The 23,577-nt window shown below is 31.2% G+C and overlaps 2 protein-coding genes across 3 annotated transcripts; one reads left to right on the top strand and one right to left on the bottom strand.

Annotated features, from left to right (window-relative positions):
* Positions 1-834: 834 nt before the first annotated feature.
* Positions 835-13,535, bottom strand: LOC134714539 (kelch-like protein 12). Of its 2 annotated transcripts, none has more exons than XM_063575868.1 (10): positions 13,444-13,535; positions 11,371-11,497; positions 10,789-10,972; positions 10,358-10,474; positions 9,818-9,979; positions 9,146-9,316; positions 6,334-6,442; positions 3,483-4,099; positions 1,735-1,896; positions 835-1,206 (listed from the first exon to the last, which is right to left on the bottom strand). In XM_063575868.1, exons 1-10 carry the CDS (start codon positions 13,458-13,460, stop codon positions 1,067-1,069), a joined length of 1,806 nt encoding a protein of 601 aa, XP_063431938.1. In that variant the 5' UTR covers positions 13,461-13,535; the 3' UTR covers positions 835-1,066. The 2 variants fall into 2 exon arrangements, with proteins under 2 accessions (XP_063431938.1, XP_063431948.1); XM_063575878.1 differs by lacking the exon at positions 13,444-13,535 and adding an exon at positions 11,800-11,969.
* LOC134714555 (pre-rRNA-processing protein TSR2 homolog) lies at positions 13,387-23,314 on the top strand. The gene is made up of 6 exons (XM_063575905.1): positions 13,387-13,629; positions 18,994-19,084; positions 19,496-19,587; positions 21,134-21,271; positions 21,797-21,929; positions 22,637-23,314. Exons 1-6 carry the CDS (start codon positions 13,555-13,557, stop codon positions 22,699-22,701), a joined length of 594 nt encoding a protein of 197 aa, XP_063431975.1. The 5' UTR covers positions 13,387-13,554; the 3' UTR covers positions 22,702-23,314.
* Positions 23,315-23,577: the final 263 nt, after the last annotated feature.

Genomic DNA, 23,577 nt, shown 5'->3' with positions numbered 1-23,577 from the left:
GTTTCAACTTTAAGTTGTAACGAACCAGCTCTGAATAGTGACAAAATACGTCGGTGGCATCTATTATTAACTACCTTTACATAAGGCTCCGTACCAATACAAGTTTTAAACAATCTATAAAATCTTAATTTATTACCATTGACATTATTTTTATCATTCCATACTTCATGGTGCCAATATTCTTTTTCAAAAACTTGATGTATAGATGATGTGTAATGTGTACATGTCCAGCTGAACTTTAAATAATTTTCATGTTTTTTCGGTCTGACTCCTCAATGCCACATGGTTAGTGAAAAAGCAGCATTCTTAATTCCACATGATTAGTGAAGAGGCAGCAAAAAACATCTTTAAATATACAAAAAGAAAGATTTTGTATGATTGCAAATGAGACAACTCTTCACCAGAGACCAGAAGACACAAAACATTAACAACTATAGGTCAATGTACGGCTTTTTTAAAGTCTTGTTTGACCTGGCTGAGCTTCGAAACACACTATCCCCTGCACTCAAGGACACCTCAAAGAATATTCAATCCAATGTACTGATAAAATGTGGGGTTTGTGTTGTTTATTCTTTAGTTTTCTATGTTGTGTCCTGTGTACTATTGTTTGTCTGTTTGTCTTTTTCATTTTTAGCCATGGCGTTGTCAGTTTGTTTTAGATTTATGAGTTTGACTGTCCCTTTGGTATCTTTCGTCCCTCTTTTAAAGCTCTTTTTAAGACATTATTTATATAAGCTAAGAAAATCATTAAAATCTCTTGCACTGTTTATGTACTTTTCTAACTTTTATTAAATTTTTGTTGTTTTTTCAACAATAAAATTGGAAAAAATACATAAAAACTTATGTCTTTCACAGCCATTTTTAGACAAAAATTAAAAATAAGTAATTGTATCGTATATCATAAAAACACCATGCAATGTTGAACTTATTTCAGGTCCAGGTAAATATATGCAGCAAACTTATTGCATCATAACTTGACAATTAGTTATCTCCCCATAGACATAGTGTAAAGCTATTATACCATCATAGTAGAAAGTTTATAGTTTAAATTGTAGACACTTGTATATCAAAACAATTCAGCCCCAAAAAGACATCTGGCCTGGTTCATCGGTGTAGTATATGTCCACATGTCTGTTTCAGGATCATAAACTTCACAACTACTCAACACTTTTCTTGCTCCTCCTTCATACCTGGAGTACGATTTGCCTGTAAAGAAAATAGTGTTGTCAACGGTTAACTATAGAAAAGACTTCAAACATCTACTTAAACTACCAGTTAACTGATAAATATGTCGAACAATTATCCGAGTTAGGCAAAACTGTACAATTTGACCAATTGCTGATATCTGGCATGTTTGGAAAATGAAAACTTGCAAACTTTAAAAAGAAAATTTAATGCGCAAATTTTATTATCCAAAAGAATGTTGTACTTTGTCAAGTCCACTAAACCTAATTCTTAATGAAATCCAGAAATACAAAAAGAAAAGGTATAATGAGGTTACTTGTTTGGCTCTTGAATTCGAACTAAAGAAGAAGTAATCTAGTGTTCACAGATAACCTTGTACATACCAACTGAGAGATGATATTGTTTAGAAGTCCAAAACATTCCTTTACAATTTCAATAATTTCAAAAGTTGGCAGAAGAAAATACAATAAAATTTAGTTAAAAAAAAAAGGTTAAAAAGACAACTAAACACAAAAATATGTAAATCAAGAATAAATAATTTTAACTCACCACCCATTGCATAAATTTTGTTAAGGTGAACAACACATTTGAAATGGGATCTTTCTTTATTCATACTCTCAATATATCTCCACTTGTCTGTAACTGGGTCATATCTTTCAACTGACCGTAAACGTCTTGAATTGAATCCACCTACTGCATAGATAGAATCATCTAAAGAAAAGACAAAGGATACTGTAATGTTATACTTCTCAATATTTTTAAAATACAAAGTTTTTCCAACAGCATTTATTCATTTACATCCTTCAAACTTTTTGTTAGAAAAACACTGACATCATGCACATAAATCCAATTTCTTTAGCATTTTTATAACTTCTAATTATGAAAACAAACATTTGTAATAATCATTGGATCCTATAGTAGACCGATCAATAACTTGCATATACATACATCATGTTTAACCCTACATCCAAAGTCTGGCGCCTCTAGCCTTTGTTAGTCTTGTATTTTTTTGTATTTTTAGTTCATTTATATGTTTGGGAGTTTAGTATGACATCCATTATCAATGAACAAGTACACATTTTTTGGTAGGGGCCAACTGAAGCACGCCTCTGATTGAGAGGTTTTCTTACTGTGTTGAAGACCCGTTGGAGGCCTTGGGCTGTTTTCTGCTTTTTGGTCAGGTTGTTGTCTCTTTGACACAATATTCCCAATTTCCATTCTAAATTTTATTATTTATCAAAGGGCCTAACAATCAACAGCTAAATAAAAGCATTAACAGACTTGTTGTAAATAATAACCTTTAACATATGTTTAATGTTACTATTCTTCAGATTTTTGCTCCTCTAGACAAATACCTTTATTTTGAAAAGCATTTACCATCAAGTTTGTCATGATGGTAATATTTTTACAAATTGTCTGCTCAGCAATTACAGTGACTTTATTGGATTAGTAACAATTGTTAATCTCTTCCTGCTGTAGAGTGCACATATAGTTTTTGTAATTTTTAAAATATCAACATTTCCTTTTGAAATAGCTTGAGATTAGAATTAACAGAATGTCTTATTCTCACATCTTGTCATTTTAAACATAAAACTGTGGATTAAAAGTTTTTGTTATTACTGTAATCCAATATTAAACTATACTAAGTGCTTTCAAATAAATGGGGAAATCAAACTTATATTAACTTTATCCCTTTGGGAGGAAAAAAGAAGAATGTTGAGCATGTTTATTGATTCAAATCAGCTTATCTGAAAAATTAAAGTTTGGTCATTAAGGTTAATGGTCTATTAACTGATATTATACTGTACCAAAAACTACATAAAATTTAAATAAATCTGTACTTAAGATGATGTTATAAACTTCGGCTAATAGTTTGGTACTTTCATTTGACTTGTGTACTTGATATCAATTGATGTTAACTTTTTTAATAGTTTTATGAACCTTTAATAAAAACAAAAATTAAAAAGCAGTTTTTATTAGAAAGTGAAAAAAATGTTTCACAGGATTTAATGATTACTAGAAAATCTTGTACTTGTGTACATACATTTTAGAATGTCAGAATCTGTCAATCATTAGTTCAAATTTTGATTGTGGGGTATAAATGTTGTCATTCTGAAATATAGAGTTTAATATATAGGACCAAAAAGGACCATTACCAATCTTTCTCCTTATTTTGGCAAAAAAAATAGTCTTCACATCATAATCATTTTTACACAATAAAAGACCTATTTCCCCTTCTGAAACAGACAATATCAAAAAAGCCAATTTCTTATATTAGATAACTATTATACACTGACCCATGACTACGGCTGAAAATCTAGCTCTTGGTTCTTGCATACTAGTTTTTGTGATCCATTTATTTTCAGAGCAATCAAACATAAAAACAGAAGCCACAGGAAATATTTCTGATGCTGATAATCTTCTGTCCCCTCCTAACACATATAAATGATCTTTGTGTATCACAGTCGCATGATTTGAGTAAGATTCTAATTCTTGAAGACTTGGTAGCTGTTCCGCTTCACTGAAGCTTACCTCTCCATCATTAACTGTACTATCAATACAGTAAATATCTGTTTCTGACATAATATAAATTTTATTGGTCCTTGGACAAACTGCTAGAGATCCACTCTTTTGTAAACAGTCATGTATAACTTTAGCAGCACTTGGAGCAAAACAATCATTTGCCTCTTTCCATATGTTTTGTATATTGTCATATTCATAGAAACCTGGGGTAGAAGATACATATGGCATGAGACTATCTCCATGGCTCATTTCAAATGAAGTTGTAAACAATTTCCCATGAATATTAAAAACTTGTACCCCTGATGCTAACACTGGTAAAGTCTCAGATTGTTTCCATACATTGTCTTTGAAGTTATATCTTTCTACAGTTTTTAATCTTGGACACATTGGACTGAAAGTAATATTAAATAATTAATTGGTTGAATTTGCTTTCCCAATTACAATTCTGTAGTCATAGAAATAATCAGCAAATAAAAGGGCACATCTTGATACGACTGCAGAGGTCGAACCCTGAACAGTTGCTGCAAGTATGGACACAACATTCAAGCTTGATACAGTTCTGAAGAACTTAAAAATTTTAAAATGGACATTTACCTATTTTGGTCCAATATCCAAAATCTAAATACAAGGTAAGATTCAGCATATCAAAGAACCCCATATATTCAATTTTTGATGAAATCAAACATAGTTATTTTTGGACCCCAATTTCGACCAAACTCAAAAACTGGGCCCATAATAAAAAATCTAAGTACATGATCAGATTCAGCATATCAAAGAACCCCAAGAATTCAATTTTTGTTAAAATCAAACTAAATTTATATTTGGACCCTTAATCAAAAATCTAAACACAAGGTTAGACCAGAGACATATATACACATATATGTCTCTGGTTAGACTCAGCATATCAAAAAACCTCAATAATTCAATTTTTGATTTAAACAAACAAAAATGTTCAATTTTGGACACTTTTGGTCCCTAATTCCCTTAAACTGTTAGGACCAAAACTCCCAAAATCAATCCCAACCTTTCTTTTGTGGTCATAAACCTTATGTTTGAATTTCAGAGATTTCTTTTTACTTATACTAAAGTAATTGTGTGAAAACCAAGAAAAATGCTTATTTGGGCCCTTTTTTGGCCCCTTAGATCATTTCTAAACTGTTGGGACCAAAACTCCCAAAATCAACCCAAACCTTCCTTTTGTGGTCATCAACCTTGTGTTTAAATTTCATAGATTTCTATTTACTTATACTAAAGAAATTGTGCAAAAACCAAATGCTTTGGACGACAACGACAATGTGATACCAATATATGATCGGAAATTTTTTTTTTGGCAGCTGTGTACAAATAAAATACGAAGACAATTTTCAAAATATAAAACACTAAGGATTATTAGAAGGATCTAATGATTAAAAACATGGAACACAAGTTTCAATAATGAACAACTGTTAAAAATCTCATTCGCTATAAACCAGCTTCAATCATAATGTTCTACTTTTGAAATGACTGTACCAAGACAGGAATATGACAGTTGTTGTCCATTCATTTGATGTATATTATCATTTGATTTTGCTATTTCATTAGTGACTTTCAGTTTTAAATTTTCCTCAGAGGTCAGTAATTTTTGTAATTTTACTTTTCACTGCAGAAGATCCAAAGACAGACCTCAAACCTGAACCTATGCCTTACCTATGCATTACTGACTCTTCCATAGTTATCAAACAGACACCAGCAGTCCACTGCTTGCAGAAAGTATGCACCATGAAAGTAGTCTATGGTTTACTTTTTTTTAAATTGTTATTTGGATGGAGAGTTGTCTCATTGGAACTCACACCACATCTTCCAATATCTCTTTATACAGTTTGTAGACTTTCATATTGACACAATAATGGTCCTTGAATACTTTTAAAAGATCCACTAGAATCTCTAATGCATTGAGACTGAATATGGAGAAGTGCCTAAAGTTCAGTGATGAGGTTACATAAAGCCTTCTACATGTGTTTCACCTTCATTGACCTTGTTATATTTTGTCCCCTGTTGTTTTATATCCCATTGTGATAAGTTTCGGTTGGGTAAGTACTTTTGGCTTGATAAGAGCAACCGTGAGCATTGCTTTATACAATATGATAATTTGGCTTAGATGTGGGTTTTGTTATCTCTTTCACTGTATCTTTTGTTTAAAGTATAGACATTATCCTATTTTGACTTTTTTATGTAAATTTTGTTACTATTAAAACTGATTAAGTTTATATGGAGAGGGTAAGACCTAAAATTGTTTAAATTTGTCTTTTGTCACAAACTCATGTGGTCAGGAGCTTTGTCAGTGGTTGTCAATTCTGATATTTGTAGAATATGGTGTTTATGGATATATCTATAATAATTTAGCATCAAATATTTACATATTCATGATGTTTTCTATCTATTTACAATTTTACTGATGATGATTAACAGCTTGGCTTATTGTATAGACATCTGATTACTGTGTTTTGGGCGTTTGGTTGTTATTTCATAGAGTATATCCTAAAGCTTCTTTTATTTATATCTCTGTTAGCATTTTTAATGGCACAACTAAACTCACTTTTTAAGGAGAGAGCTTAACATGTCTAGTTTATGTCTTAGTTTCCTTACCCTGTTCTAGATTGAAGGTAACCCCCAACAACATAAATACATTGTATTGGGTGACGTGGCAGACAGTCCTTATCAGTACTTCTTTGGAAATTAATTGATGTCATTATATCTGAAAAATATCATAAAGTTACTTTTTACTACATACATGGTTCTCTTAAATGTACATGTACACTTATTATCATTTATTTATCACTTTAAAATCAAAATTCAACACAGAAAACACTTTCAACAAATATATCAATGTAGCAGTTCAAATGAGCCTAGATCTCTCATGTGATAATTAATTAGTGCATTCAGATCTAGCTAACTTTGACCTGATATGCAGTTTAATAGGGAGAAGGTTTGTGTTAAGTAATTATTGTTTTCAAAGTACAAATGTTATTCAACTTGATCAATCACAAGAGAGATAACGATCAAACTTGTTTATCATAAGGGTTAAAGCACTTAAACTGATCAATGATAAGGGAGATAACACTCAATCTGAAAAATAATATGGGAGATTACACTCAAACAGATCAATCGTAAGGGAGATAACACTCAAACATAAGGAAGATCAGGTTACAATGCACCAAATAAAATTACTTGGGCGCAGCCATTTTATGAAGGAAACATAGCATAGAGATAAAAATAGATGGCCCTCTATGATTGGTTGTTATATCATTTATGTATTTTTTTTCTGGAAAGTATTATGAATAAAGTTTCATGCAAGCACATATTTGTCCTTAAATGTATAGGATTAAGGGTAGGAATCTTTTTTAATGTTGATTAAAATTATGGAAAATTTACCTCAAAATCATAAGGTATCGTAAAAAAAAAAAAAAAATCACCTAGAAAAGCCATGGGACCATATATATTTAAGTGCGGTAAAATCACAAATAGATATCGAGCTCCAATTAGACAACAGCAGTTTTTCCATAATTAGGTTATTAAAAACACCTTTTAAGGACATAATTGCTAAAAACAGCATTGCCGGTAATGGGGCCCCCATTTAGTACTTTATATTCATAAAACTCAAACTGATTGATCATACCATAAGGTAAATCACACAAAAACTGGTCTAACCTAAGTCAGATAACACTCAAATTGATGAATGCTTATGGAAATAACATATAAACTGTCAATGATAAGCAAGAGAACACTTAAATTGATCAATGATTAGGGAAGATAACAATCAAACTTATCTATCATAAGGTAGATAACTAGTGATGTGAATTTCAGTAAACAATAACTAATGAAGTACTCGTTGATTTTACCAAATGGTACAGTACTCGCTCAGGAATATATATGTAGGACTCTAAAGTGCGATGGGGACGCTAAAGTACGATGGTCACACTAAAGTGCGATGGTATACGCTAAAGTGCGATGCCTTCACACGCTAAAGTGTGATGGTCAGCCAAAGTATAAACGTAAGAAACGCATTTGGATTATGACGTTTACAGTCTTTTATACAAACCAAAAATGTACATGCCATAAGATAAATTTTAAGAATATTAAGTTTGATTAACATCTTGTAGACCAAATGTCCATGACTTAATCATTTTAAACCAAATCGGACTTCGTCAGCTGAAGCAAATATATTTTTGTTTTTGGGTTCTGGAAGAAGGACTTATATCTTGCAGTCGACCATTATACTTTTTTTTTGTATTTGTAATTTACAATGACGACTGTAAGTGGTGGTGTTCACATCAGTGATCATGGTGATAGACTGTGTGGATGGCAAGCAACACCAATAATTCAAATATTTTTTACGCCCGAATTTTTAAAAATTATTTATAGGAAATATAGATTTTTTTACACTCAACTAAACTTTTCAGTAGAAATTACGTGGTTTGTCTTCTAAACTTTGCAAGTCCATCACACGATGGTGTATAACTTTAGCGAACAAACAACTAATCGTACTTTAGCGTGAGACACCATCGTACTTTAGCGTAGACCATCGCACTTTAGCGTGACCATCGCACTTTAGAGTACCATTGCACTTTAGAGTCCTACATATATACAATACAGAAACACAAAAATTTGTATTTTACATTTTGTGGTTTGTTGTTCAACAGACAAAAAAACATCTGAATAAGTTTCTGATCAAAGGAATTACACACCATAATTAATCAATATTATTTAATGTAAACTCTTTACAAATTGTGATATGTTAAGTTTATAGTGTACGCCTAGGTATAGCCCACATATTTTTGGAGGCATTTTAAATTACAATTCAGCACAAGCATTGAAATTAAATAAATTGTATTCACTAGCTATATATGATATGCTAAGTCAGTGATGCCATCTTAATTTTCCCAATGATGTTCTCAAGAAGATATATTTTATATAATGATTGAAGACACCAATATTTTAACAGGAAACCGATTAGTTGAGTATCTAACTGGTCTGATATAAAGGATAAATCTCCCTAACTGATCAAGGATAAGAGAAATAACCCTCTAGCATATAAGGGAGATACATTTGTATCACCATAACTGTTCAATGATAGAGAAATAACACTAAAACTTATCAAGGATAAGAGAAATAATCCTGTAACTGGTCTGATATAAAGGATAAATCACCCTAACTGATCAAGGATAAGAGAAATAACCCTCTAACTGGTCTAGCATATAAGGGAGATACATTTGTATCACCATAACTGTTCAATGATAGAGAAATAATACTAAAACTTAAATTACCCTAACTGATCAAGAGATCTCTAACTGGTCTGACATAAGGGAGATAATGCACAAATTGATCAATCATTAGAGATATAACAAACTAAAACTGTACATGACATCTGAATGTGAACTAGCCTGCCATATTAACTTACCCAGATTTTCTTGCATAAACATCATTTGTTTTAATTCATTGATAACTGGTGAGGAGACATGAATCAGTTTGACCAACTTTAACATATCTTTAAAAAAAAATATCCTTTCTGTCACATCATGTTCTAACCACCTGACAACACCCTTAAACACATCATCTTCACCATTGTTACCTATCGGTAGACAAACAAAAAAATCATCATAAAGTAAGAAACATATTGTTTTAAAATTGTTCAAGAAATAAACGTTGATAAATGTTAAGTAAGGGTGGTAGGTCAGAAGATATTTGACACTTTTAATTTTACCCCACCATCAATAAGATAGACAAATTGGACAGATGTTTTACCTTTCAGAAACTATTACACTTGCAATGTATAACAATATATAAAATATTGTTTTATAAGTGTTCTAGTGCAGAAAATCTATTTTGTCTGTAGTATCAAACTAAATACTAAGGAGTCTTTCTTATGGTAAATTTGGAAGCATCAGGTAAATCAATCCACAAGATAAATGCTATGTTTTTCTATAGTAGTTTTATTAATTTTAAATTTACATGCACATGGTCTGTACTTTAGATGTCTAATATTTCTCTTGAGGCTTCCTGCAAACCTGTTGATTTTTTTTTGTATTTATCACTTCTAGGTATGATTCTTATTCACTATAATTATACATACCTAATGATAAGTCTTCAAACTTGAGAATTCTTCCAAGTCTTGTTGATGAAATATTTAAGAATTCTTCGGTTTGTACTATAACAGGAAATCTTCTTTTCACTAAGGAAATAGCTTTCACTAACAATGTTGTACTGCCATAAGTCTCTGCAAAGTCCCACATACCTATTATAAAAACAAAATCATTAGTTATGTTAAATATTACAAAGCTTTGCAGTCCAACATACCTAGTATACATACAATAAATGTAGAAGATTAGGAAATGTGTACACTTGTTCATAAAAGCAGGCTCAAAGTATCATTAATGTCAAAACTGTGAATGTTTGATATATGTACGATTCATTTTGATCTAATTTTCATTTACTTATTCTATGACTGATATTTCATCTGATTTCAGTATCAGCATACATAACTTCTTCCTTTTACTTAAAAACTCTGTTATAGACATCCAGTGACAACAATTTATAATAAATATGTACTGTTTGTGATACAACAATTTCCACATTTACTTCATTCAATTTAGAAAACACATAAAACAGAAACCTAAACAATTGGTGACATCCAAACTTTTCTCCATGTACAGGAAACACTGTTCTTTAACATCTCTCATTTGCAGTAAATCAGTTAATACAATCAAATCTTGTAATGTGTCATTGGTTACTGTAAAACAAAGTGTAAGGCACATGATCAACAAAATGGAGATGAAAAAATAGTGAAATAAAACTACATATTCTTTATTACTTCAGTTAATATTAAAATGCTATATACCCGGTATTCAAAATAAATCAAATTTTCCATCAAAAACTATAATGCATGTTTAAATGTTTATACTTTGTACGGTGTAAATTCGAATAATGGGGAGATTACTATTTAGATTTTAGAATCATCAGAAATTTCGAGATGACAAATGATTTATTAAGTAAACATGGTAAAGGTTTTCTCATTGTAACATTTATACTAACATAACTATTTACCAGACAAAGATCCTGTATACATGTATAGTAATAGAGATTTCAAAGCTTCAGGTGAGGCCTCGTCTAACTGTATCTGTGGCATGGTTTGTGATGATTCTGATAAACCTATAGTAAACATTGCTTTAAAATAGTCACTGTAGATCAACAGCATGGAACGATGAGCATAGATTTCTTCATTATGACACTAAAATAAAAAATAAAGAATTTTTTTTACGTGTAACACATTGCAATGAATTTATTTGATGTTTCGGCTTAGCCTACCTATGATATATACTTTTCCTGATGTTAATTATTCATAAGTACAATAACTTCTATATTTGATCTTCTAATAAAAAAAAAAGAATCTATATCTGTACAAGCTTTATGCAACTTCCATACAAAACACATGAATGTTAATGAATATACAAATATAAAAAATTTCCTATCTCTTACATTTTATGAGATATGAATCTGGATATGACCATGAGAGGGTTTCATTATGAAAGATAATTACTCATTATCATGAGTGTCTAACATGGATAATGACCAATCTTCAATCACTTTAACTTGTAATGTCTATAAGGCAAATACATGTAGTTTTACCATAAGTTTAACATCACACAATAACTTGTCCTTCCACAGATTGTAGAATCCATCCAGAACAAGTCCACCCACATTCTTATTGTTAATTTTTATTCCATTATCTGTAGCTTTCACAACCAAATTTTCTCTGAAAATTAAACATAAACAGATCGTTGACATAATTTATAAAGCAAATAATAAAACTACAAAATGTGTATCCTTTTATAAAATCTTCTTTAAACTTGGTTTTCTGGGTTTGAATAGGACATAACATGTTCTTTCAGGTGAAATTTTCTAGTAAAAAACTATATAGTATAGCTATTTGATCTGAAAAAGGAAAACTATAAATTTGTTAAATGAGTGATTTAGTAATAAATGTTAAAAACATATGAAAGGGAGATAATATCATATGTGCCTAACCAGTAACCATATTTAATAAATACAATGTACCTGGATTGTTTTGTTTTTTTCTGTTTTGCACTTTTTACAAAAAGACAATAATCATGATATTAGGTGTAATACCACCATTGATTTTCCCCTTTTAGTCTTGGTTAAATTTGCACTTTTCAAAAAAATGTGCAGAATTTATCTTTGTTTCAAATAAAGGAATACTTGGCATGAGCAAAGTTTTATCCTGTCCAGTACTATACAAAAAATGTCAAATATCATTTCATTGCATATAAGAAAATAACCATCATTGGAAGTTATCCAATCAAATTTTTCCCCTTATTTTATCTGTGTACAAGGTTTAGTCTGACACCATGTAACCTGAAGATTACAAACTTTTCTATAAAAATCCCAAATGTTGTAAAATACCCAAGACATATGTTTTATGACACAGAAATTTTTTTACTGCAATAAAATGTAGGATTAATAACCAGTACAACTGCCAAATTCAAATGAATATTTTTTTTGACCTACTTTGGTGTACAAAGTGTGACGTGCCATGATTAGGTGCTATTACAGCTATTAAATAGCATAAATTAACTAAATGGAAATTCTACATAACATTCATTATAAATGTATCATATGCTATAATTGGGTCACTTAACTGGTATTAAAATTTACAAAATGTAACATATTGTAAATTGAAAAATTCTATGAGTAATTTCTCTTCATTTATATTTTTCTTATTTTATCACCTAAGTAGATAATCAAAATTTATAACTTGTCAAAGTAGTGTCTTTTTTTATTTTGTTGTAAAATTATCTCCCTTTGAAATCAGTGCTTCAGTTTAAAGAAAACTTATTCATTTTACTTATGTATATTGAAGAAGCTCTTGATTTGAGAGACCACCATACCGTTTCATCAGATAATAATCTTTTACAGTAGTTTGTGCATATACATATATATATATAAATATCTTGTATTGTGTGGTTTTAAGTATACGAAAATCTATAATAATACTGAAATATAAGTATGGTATCAATATCAGTCTATAATGTATTTGTATACATAGGTTTGGCTCATGACTTGTTACATGAATCTTTATTTCATTTATATGTTGTTTTAATATTATAATTGTCTGTATTTGGATCACGCCTCTATTGTGCTCTTTCCAATAAAATATTGAATTGAATTGAATTGAATTATAATACTAGTTCACAATAATGTTATTTCTTAAAACAAGGCAATAATTCCTACATCCAACAATAATTAGAACTAAATTACTTGTATTATATCACTTTGATTAAAAAAAAATAGCTTTCATTTTTTGTACTTTAAATTTTTTTTGTACTTTAAATATATCTTTAAAATAAACTCTTTATATAATTATTTAAGTATTTTTTTCCTTGTAAAAATAGCTACATTAATTGTATTCAAAATTTCAATATGATACAACCTTGAGATGAAACTAAAGTCACACAATGCAATTAGATGGGAAAGATTTTTTTTTTATTTCATTCACTGAATTTGCATTTAAGGGTTTATGGTGTACAGTTGCTGTTGATAGATATTTTGTAGGTATTCAGATGCTCCATCGCTTTTACATAAAATTTTGTTTAATTCGAATTATCCAAGGTGGGGAAAATATCAGCAAATAATAAAAATACAACAACTGATGAACATGCAACGCAAAATTTCAGTAAAAACCTCTTTTTTCCAGTCATTTTCACAATTTTTTACAGCTATAAAAACCGGATGTTGACATTTTTCGGAGGATTTTTATTTTGAAGACTCTAGAGGGGTTCCAAATTATTTGGAATGGCAACCTCGGCGAATACCACGCTGTTTGAGACTTCACTTAGTCAAATTTTGGACAGCTGGACTGTCCTTAAGGTACACAATGCTTGATATGTACGATTTTTAAGTAGTTTTGTAATTCATGCAGTTTACAGGTTCGAATCATGACCAAAGATCATTTAAAAAGTGACCATACATATATTTTTAAATTATATTTATATAGTCATTACAGTTCTCTTTCAAGTTTGATTAATACATCTACATGTATTAGACATATACTAGTATTAAGATAAAGAGTGTCATATTTTTGTGTAGTCCGAGATTACTCTGACGTCCGACAGCTGTTATGCCAGACAAGCTGAGGCCGTGGGGTCCCATATCAAAAAGGTGGATATTTGCCCACCCAAAATAGATGCGCTGCCTTGTCGCTTCTGGAGCTGACTGGGGGCATTGGAATTTCATAAATTGGGCACCAATCTCTTCATTTTTCATTTATCTCTTCATTTATGTAAGTTTCACCTACCTGCCAACCTTAATTTTTCTATATTTTAACAGTTTTCATCACAGGTATTTGGGGAATGGACCCCCCTTTTTTTTTGGACCTCACTTAAATAAAATTTTGGCGTTTTTTTTATTCATTTACAATTTTCTACAATGTATAAACATATATCAAGTCTCAACAATCCATTGCTAGTCGATTACAATAATTTTTTTACTATCCATACGAGCCCCAAGTGAAAAAAGAAGAAGGTAATTACCTTCGATGAATGACCTACTTTCACTTTGGAGGATCAGGTCAGGAAATCGATAAAAAAATCATATAAAAACTCACTTACTTTTCATATAAATTACATCCCTAGATTCCTGAGACATTTTTCTCCACGTTTAAATAGGTCACATGGTGATCTGCGGAGGTTTTGTGTCTTGTTTTCCGAGTTTGTTCTACAATTGTCGTCCGTTTGAACCTCGATTCACGGAAGTGAAAATACAGCGACATCTGTGTGGTCTTTTGCTATGTTGAAATAACTCCGTTTGACTAAACTGTTCCCTGTTAACTGTTTTTTCTTTAATTTGTAAAAGACCGGCAAAACTACTTTTTTCGAATATCTCTTACCTTTTCCTATAGCTACATTGCATTCGGAACCTATCTATAAAACTGGTAAACAAAAACAGGGAACAGTTTAGTCATACGGAGTTATTTCAACATAGCAAAAGACCACACAGATGTCGCTGTATTTTCACTTCCGTGAATCGAGGTTCAAACGGACGACAATTGTAGAACAAACTCGGAAAACAAGACACAAAACCTCCGCAGATCACCATGTGACCTATTTAAACGTGGAGAAAAATGTCTCAGGAATCTAGGGATGTAATTTATATGAAAAGTAAGTGAGTTTTTATATGATTTTTTTATCGATTTCCTGACCTGATCCTCCAAAGTGAAAGTAGGTCATTCATCGAAGGTAATTACCTTCTTCTTTTTTCACTTGGGGCTCGTATGGATAGTAAAAAAATTATTGTAATCGACTAGCAATGGATTGTTGAGACTTGATATATGTTTATACATTGTAGAAAATTGTAAATGAATAAAAAAAACGCCAAAATTTTATTTTAGTGAGGTCCAAAAAAAAAGGGGGGTCCATTCCCCAAATACCTGTGGTTTTCATAGTGACCCCTCCATTTCAGCATTTTGACTTTTACTTTCAAATATGGACGTCCAGTTACGAGAGAGGTCGTGGCCTCGAGACTCAAATATGCAAATATTTATATTTTTTTACCTCCCTTATACATTTGTGTTATAGGAGATCGATGTTTAACATCTAGAAGTTTCAAGCAACCACGTTTTTTCACCTCCTTTAGAGGAGATCGGTAATCAGCATTTAGTTCCGACCACAATAACAATCAGAAGCTCTCGGACCTTTAAGTAATTGCATCGTAAATGAACGAGGTGTTACATATGGCCATTTGCACTGTTTTCTTGTGGTCACGTGATAATCTTTGAAAATGAAAGTCAAAATGCTGAAATGAAGGGGTCACTATGAAAACTATTTAAATATAGAAAAATAAAGGTTGGCAGGTAGGTGAAACTTACATAAATGAAGAGATAAATGAAAAATGAAGAGATTGATGCCCGATTTATAAAATTCCAAGGCCTCCAGTCGGCTCCAGAAGCGACAAGGCAGCGCATCTATTTTGGGTGGGCAAATATCCACTTTTTGATATGGGACGAGCTCTGACGTCCCACGGCCCCAGCTTGTCTGGCATAACAGCTGTCGGACATCAGAGTAATCTCAGACTAATTTTTGTGTTGTAATATTAATGTTCTTGCTTTTGAATTGGAAATGAGATAAATTTTGGTTTTCTGATGGGAGCTAACTGTGTCCCTTGTATGCTTTCAAGCCACATTTCAATGATTTCCATAGGATGTGTCAACCATGCCATCCATCATCCATGGGACATATCCTTATTTATATTAGTATTTAGGCCGAGAAGAAAAAGACCCGTGTTTCCGGTAACCCGACCGACTCTGTATTTTAGCCCTGACCCTAACTTTTTTATTGGATCTTCCAAAAAAAAAAAAAAAAAAATTATCAACCGACCCTGTTTTTAAAGCAATTGCTTTCATGCCGTCGCATATGGCCATCTTTGTGACCCAGATCAGAGACTCGGCCCAGATCAAGCCATAGTATTTTGTTAAACAGGCTCCTGGTCTGTCATTCTTAAACACCAATGTATGTTTTCTAATGCAATACATAGCTTGAAACTTTTGAACAACGTTAGTGGATTTAAGAAGTTTCAGCATACGTTCTTGTAGATGTATTTTTGTATTTAGGGGGACAACCGTTTGACTATCAAAAAACATAGACGTCCGAGTGAAAAAAATGCATTTTTATACCTGCGATTCCGTTTCCGTTCGTACGATGTTTCAACAAAATATGGAATCATTTCAGTTGTTGATTTAGTATTGAAAATTTGACTGAATTATCTTTTATAATATACGGTTTTATATGTTTAATTGGTGTTTTTTTAAGAAAGAGGTCAGGTGCTATTGTTCATTCATAAAATTGTCGTTCATTCATAAATTTGTCGTAAAATCAAAATCACTACACAGGTTATCAGGTTATACGTAGTGTCAAATGATTACCTGTAATCTAAAAATAGACAAAGTTAACTGACCTATTTTGTTGATTTGTTTGCGCAAATAATTTAGAGGAACGAAACCCTTGTTAAAAACACATAACAATAAGTTTGTTTTCCTTTTTTGTCATAACTCCGTAAGATTTATCGATCACCTTACTAATGAAATGGACCCGTCCAAACGTGATAGATGCCAATTAAGTCCAGATGAAGAGATATTTACAATTTGGAATTTTCTAGTTTCATAGATTAAAAAAAGTACATCCTTTTTGGATATCATATTCAAAACTGGGTCATCTAGCGAAGATGAAACTGGGTATGCATGACAAATGATAAAACCATTATCCTCGTCTTTCCAATGGACGAGTCTACTGCGTTTGTTGACCCTCGACGGTCCACCGTGTTTGCAATTTTATTTCACATGTTTTCGAAATATTGAAGATCATTTTCACAATGTTTCCTGAAAATTGGATAAATATCAAAGCAACTTAGAGCTGTTTGTTCTTGTTCGTTTAATGACGATTTAATGTCATGTTTGTCTGTGATGGCCCCTCTTTTCGGGATTGCACGAGAATTATAGTTATCTCGTACCGCATGAGGATGACACATATCAACTGAGCAATAATGTTTGGGACTTAGTTTTTAAGAAATGATGACAAAGTAACATTATGAAAATATTTTTAGTCAGCTGAAATATATATTTATTTTTTACATGTTTATGTCTTGTAAAATATTTTGTTTCTTTCCCGTTTTTCAACATTTGCGTCTGGAAAGTTGAAATGTTTTTACTGAAGTGTTAAATTTAAATTAATTATGAAAATTAAATCAATAAAGGAAATTATTGCCCAGTTACAAACACTACTAGGGGATAATCCATTATAATTTCTCTTGGAGTTATATGTTTCAGCACATGTATATTTGACCCCAAAGGCTTTAGCCTGGTAAACGTGTTGTCTCCTTGTGAAATATAAAACATATTAAAAATGACTTTCTGCTAAAGTCTTTAATTGATATAAAGTTAAAACCTTCTTAATTCTCACTAGACAACACTCCTGTCATGTTTAATTCTTAAATATATGTGGATGAAAAAAAAGTCCCCAAAACATAAACATGGCAGCAATTGCTTTTACAGCCTTTCAGGCTTTGATTGACACAGGCTTCTGATAGATGACATAATATTTTTTCTCTCTTGCTTCCTCTTGCATAGAAAGCCAGTAAAGCATTTTATTAATGTCAAAAGGTATTCCAAATAGGTTAAAATCCAAGAAATTTGCACAACAGGCGCTTCAAAAACATTGCAAATGACACACTTCCGGTTTTTGAAACTAATTACGGATCCGGACTTGGAAAACCATGATAGTTTTCCGGATTTCATTTACGATGTCAAAAAAAATTCCGACCTACCGACCCTATTTTTCAAAATGATGTTATCAGAAACACATATCTTTTTTTTTAGGCCTTATTAATTTGTGGTTATAACATTTAATATAATTTTATACATACCCAATGTATAGGGGGAATAGGACAAATGTGTACAACTTGTCCAAAAAAAATATCAAAATAATATTTTACATATTATAGTTGTTAATGTAACCATTTTATTCATTAAGTCCAAAATTTGATCACCTCTAACACTTTGATATAAACTTTGGTATCAAATTTATTACCAATGAATTACGGATTTGTACAACACGTCATTTCCGACTTTAGACCTGTATCTTAGATCATGTAGACAGATCGAAAACACAAGACGCTTGTTTTTGTCAACAAAGGTGCAATCGATCTAATGAACTCAAATAAAAAGTAAATTAAAGATCGAAATACATTTCAGATACAATTATTTTATGCCATGTATACTAGTGACTCTCTAAATATAAGGCATGTCTATCATGTCTATGTTCAAACATATAAAAGGGAAATTCGGAAAAAAAATGTTAGTAGGTTGAAAATACAATACAGGAGGATATAACAAAAAAAAACATAAAAATATAACTCAAAACAATATAATACATTTACAAGTGATTCTAAACATTTACATGTAAATATATAATAAATTTATGTAAATTAAACAAAACATGGACAATGCATCTTCACAAGGCATGGGCCTATTGGCTGATACATTGTACATCCTATGAACTTCATGGCAGTATGGACGTCGCAATCTACATGTACATTGCTTGATATTGCAGATTAATTTATGAGATTTTTCCAACAGGTACAAATTCCAGTTCAAACTTATACATGTTATACTAATATTGATTTTATGTACTGATCATGTTTAACCAACATTTGTTTATCATGTTTATATCTTTGCTAATATAGTTGGCAGTGGAGCATGGGTTTGGTGGAGGTGAGAGCAGAGAAAAGGCTGAATGGATGGTATTAGCAATAGAACAGTGGTTCAAAGAAAATAGTAAGCTATTTATTTACATTAATTAAGAAGCTGAGTTACTGAATTTGTTCAGACATGTTCACTAGCAAAAAATTTAACGCTTTAATTTCAACCAATGTTACCTTATCTACTTCCAATGAGGTGAGATAGTGAAAAAAAAACAGAAATATAATTCTAAAAACATTGATGGGATTGTATTTAGATTTTAGAAACAAAGAGGACAGAATTTTTCTCAATAAGTGGTATTTTTTATGGACATGATGACATTTACATGTTTCTGTTGACAAAATTTTCATATTTAATCTAACAGCCATACTTTCCAATTGACTTTCTGTACTATTTGCGAAACTAATTTACTTTTATATAAAGATAATGTATTACAATGTGTCTAGTGTGATGGTGTATTGATAATGAGGTTGTTTTTTTTAATAGAAAACCTTGATCCTTATGAAGTAGAAGAATTTCTAGCAGATATCCTCAATGCAGAATTTGATACAATAGCAGATGATGGTAGTTTATCTGAGGTAAATCAAGTTCACATTTATAAGTAATACTTTTGAAAATAAGTAAGAAATAGATCAGTATGTTGAAACAAAATAATCTACAGCCCAAACTTAAAGTCATTCTGTGAAAACAAAATAATCTACAGCCCAAACTTAAAGTCATTCTGTGAAAACAAAATAATCTACAGCCCAAACTTAAAATCATTCTGTGAAAACAAAATAATCTACAGCCCAAACTTAAAATAATTCTGTGAAAAAAAAGTGTTTGAGAACATGTACCGTTTATGTATGAGAACTATTTGGCAATCAGGAAGTGGGTATTTTACTGACAAATTGAAATAATTTCTTTTAAAGTGATGTTTATCAGGAGGGTGTCCTGGTATTTTAAAGTGATGTTTATCAGGAGGGTGTCTTGGTATTTTCAAGTGATGTTTATCAGGAGGGTGTCCTGGTATTTTAAAGTGATGTTTATCAGGAGGGTGTCCTGGTATTTTAAAGTGATGTTTATCAGGAGGGTGTCCTGGTATTTTAAAGTGATGTTTATCAGGAGGGTGTCCTGGTATTTTAAAGTGATGTTTATCAGGAGGTTGTCCTGGTATTTTAAAGTGATGTTTATCAGGAGGGTGTCCTGGTATTTTCAAGTGATGTTTATCAGGAGGGTGTCCTGGTATTTTCAAGTGATGTTTATCAGGAGGGTGTCCTGGTATTTTAAATTGATGTTTATCAGGAGGTTGTCCTGGTATTTTAAAGTGATGTTTATTAGGAGGGTGTCCTGGTATTTTTCCATACAATTGTAACCATTTTCTCAAGCTTCACATTCCTTTATCATATCCATGTAATAGACCACTTTCGAGTTCATCCGTCACCGGAAAAAACTCGTCAATTATACGCACCTTTATCACCGTAATCTGTGCGTTTAGGGGCGTCGTCACTTCCTTACAATGTTGAGCGAGTGGTTGGAAAATTATAATTCTATATTATAAGAATTATTCGGCAAATTGAATTCTGAAAATAGACAATCAACACTGCTGCCATTAGGGAATTGTCAGTAAGTACCTACAGAGCAACCATTATTTCTAGTTTATCCTGCACAAAAACGATCACTTAGACGCTTGATGAACGTAAATAGTCCAGGGATACAGGCGAGCCCCTCTATCTGGTAAATGACGTCATAAAGGCGTGCATAATTGACGAGTTTTTGCCGGTGACTGATGAACTCGAAAGTGGTCTATTACATGAGGAAAGAAAAATTGATTTCAATATTTGATTAGTTAATTGTATTCCACCCCTTCTGTTTCCTGAGCATGGTAAATTATTAACTTTGTCTGATGACTCCAATCATGAAGCAAAAAAAATATAATTCTGTCTTCCTACCTGCTTCTCTTGATGTAAGTTTTCATGTGTGTCTGTACACATTTAAGCATTTGTACTATTTTCCCTATATATATAGTGTTTGTAAGATATTTAAAAAAATGTTCAGCCAGGTAGATTAATAAAGTATATTTTAATGAAGTAATTTTAACTGAGCAGCTAACATTGTAAATATGGTAATTGTTTGACCTTTCAGATTGCTGCCATGATATGTGGTGTTCACAGACTATGTAGTAACGGAGATGAACCTGCTGTACGACAGAGATTACAACACTTACAAAAACCCTCATTAAAACAGTGTGCCAGAGCTCCTAGTGATGATGAAGAGGACAATGTATGTGTATTACTAAAATATACTAACTTCTTAGATAACTCAGTCATATTTAACTTTTAAGGTAAAATGTAGTACAGTTATATTTTAATATTTAGGATAGTGAAAGTTCTTTTCCAATCTATAAGCTCAAAACTTGTAGCAGCGACTGATGAGCATATTTATACATCAACATAAAGCCATGGAAAATTAATTGTTGGTTTCCCCTAACATGGAAAATTTTAAAGACCCGGCAGACAGCCTTTTTTTTTTTTTTTGTAAACATGCATAATTTTATATCTATATGTTTTGTTTCTATAGCGGAACTATAATCTTGCATATATCCAACACTTTAAGTTGTCTCTGCAATAACAAAGAAAAATTAAATGACCCGGGGGTAAAAAAATGACCCGGTCGGGTTCGGGAAACCATCAATTATTTTTCCATGGCCTAAAAGGTTGTAATGTCACTAAAATGTAGTTTCTATTTTAAATGTTATTGGTAAATCTATTTATAGTTTTACGTGATTATAATAAGATATTTTGACAGGATGAAGATGATATGGATACTGGCCATACACATCACCAAAACTCTACACACCGCCAGAACTTATCAAATCACCAAACACAACCATCACAGTCAGAAGGTGTCTCATCAGAATCTATAACAAATGGAACTACATGTAAGTCAAGATCCTGTAATTTACTGGTTAAATAGATTATCTAGAATTATGATACCACTTAAGGTGGTACCCAACACATTGACTAAAATCAATTTGGCTCGTTTAATTTTTATAAAATTTTGACAAATATTAACTAACCCTTTGAAAAAAATATAAAAATTTCAGAAAACTTGAACGAATCACTTTCTCGGAAAAAAATGTTTGAATAGATAGCAGTTTGACAAACACTTATTTTGATCATTGAGAAGCTTAATATTTTCTCAAAAGTACAATGAAATTAAAACGTTTAGCTGGTTTTACAGAGTTATCTCCCTGTAGTGTTAGGTACCAAAATCTGATATGGATATGTTTCTAACAGATTTTTTTTAATCTATAACTCATCAAATTAGTCATATAATTTGATAGAATTTAAATTCATTGATTTATTGAGAATGAGCTGTGAAAGATGAAATGTGCTTTTATGCAAATGTCTTAGTTTTCATTTAGAAACCACTACATCTGGATTTAAAAAAGATTTTAAAAACAGAAAACTTAACTTAAAGGGTAGAATGAGTGCTTTGTTGTTAATTGTTGCTATTATGTTTATATTAAATAAATTCACAATAACCTAATATAAATCTCAACAAAAATAGAGTTCACCAAAAACAAATATGTTAATAATTTGAAATAAGATTACCAGCAGGATAACAAATTCATCATTTTTTCAGCAAATGAAACAGAAATGGAAGACGATGGATGGACAACTATTCACAAAGGAAAAAGAAGAAAATAACTTGTATATTATAGACATTGTGTTGATATGTATGTGAAATGATTATATAATATTTATGAATGATAATAGTCACTGCTTTATATTTAAAAACAATTTGATGAAATTTATCTAAATGTTCTGCAGATTTATGTGATGCTTGAAGTGTTATTGAAACAGCTTGCGGTATACTGGAATATTATTGTTGGCTGCTATTGATTCAATTGAAATGTGCTTTTTTTAATGCTCTAGATACCATAGTATTGGGTCATTATGTTTTCTGGTCTGTGAAGTAGATTGCTATCTCATTTATTAGTGTATTAAACCTGGGTGTTTTTATCTGAAATGATTGTTATAATGAAAGACAACCAAGTATATTATTCTCTGAATTCGTTTGGCATTAAATCATGCATGTTAATTAAAGTAAGAATTTATCCAATTTATTGTTAGCAGTTCAAACAGAGAACTGAGTAATTTGGGAATCAACTGATTTGTTTCAATGTTCTGAATTAGGTCAACTACTGTATGTTTTAACTTAAATATTGAGAACATCTTGTATTGTTTGTTATTGTTAATGTTTGATACTGTTAAGATAGATCAAATGCATTAAGATGAATTAAACCATTTTACAAAACCATTGTATTCTCTTCTTTATTTTTTTATAGATATCTTTAAGAGTTATCCCTTCTTTCAATTAGGTCAGCTGAATATGGTCTTGTTAGTCACTCTAATATCAATACTCTTTACTTGGTGTCTTTTTTTTTTTTTTTTTATGGTAAGCACCCTCTTCTCAGTTAAGTAATCAGGAGGGTTTTGTTTAATTTTGAAGACGATAGGGTGACCAGTAGTTTATTACATGCTTGTCATTTGATCTTATTGTTTAGAGTTGTTTTATATTGC

This window comes from Mytilus trossulus, chromosome 1 (assembly GCF_036588685.1).
Source record: "Mytilus trossulus isolate FHL-02 chromosome 1, PNRI_Mtr1.1.1.hap1, whole genome shotgun sequence".
NCBI classification, from domain to species: domain Eukaryota; kingdom Metazoa; phylum Mollusca; class Bivalvia; order Mytilida; family Mytilidae; genus Mytilus; species Mytilus trossulus.
The sequence above is the reverse complement of the archived record's forward strand: the minus strand, read 5'-3'. Positions and strand labels throughout refer to the sequence as shown.

Coding starts and splice junctions, on each gene's coding strand:
- LOC134714539 (XM_063575868.1), bottom strand. Junction 10,973..11,370: donor TGTGTGATGTTAAACTTATG/GTAAAACTACAT, acceptor TTTTTATTTTAG/TGTCATAATGAAGAAATCTA. Junction 4,100..6,333: donor TACCTTCAATCTAGAACAGG/GTAAGGAAACTA, acceptor TATTACTTTCAG/TCCAATGTGTCCAAGATTAA.
- LOC134714555 (XM_063575905.1), top strand. CDS start 13,555: ATGGCAACCTCGGCGAATACCACGCTGTTTGAGACTTCACTTAGTCAA. Junction 13,630..18,993: donor ACAGCTGGACTGTCCTTAAG/GTACACAATGCT, acceptor TTGCTAATATAG/TTGGCAGTGGAGCATGGGTT. Junction 19,085..19,495: donor ACAGTGGTTCAAAGAAAATA/GTAAGCTATTTA, acceptor TTTTTTTAATAG/AAAACCTTGATCCTTATGAA.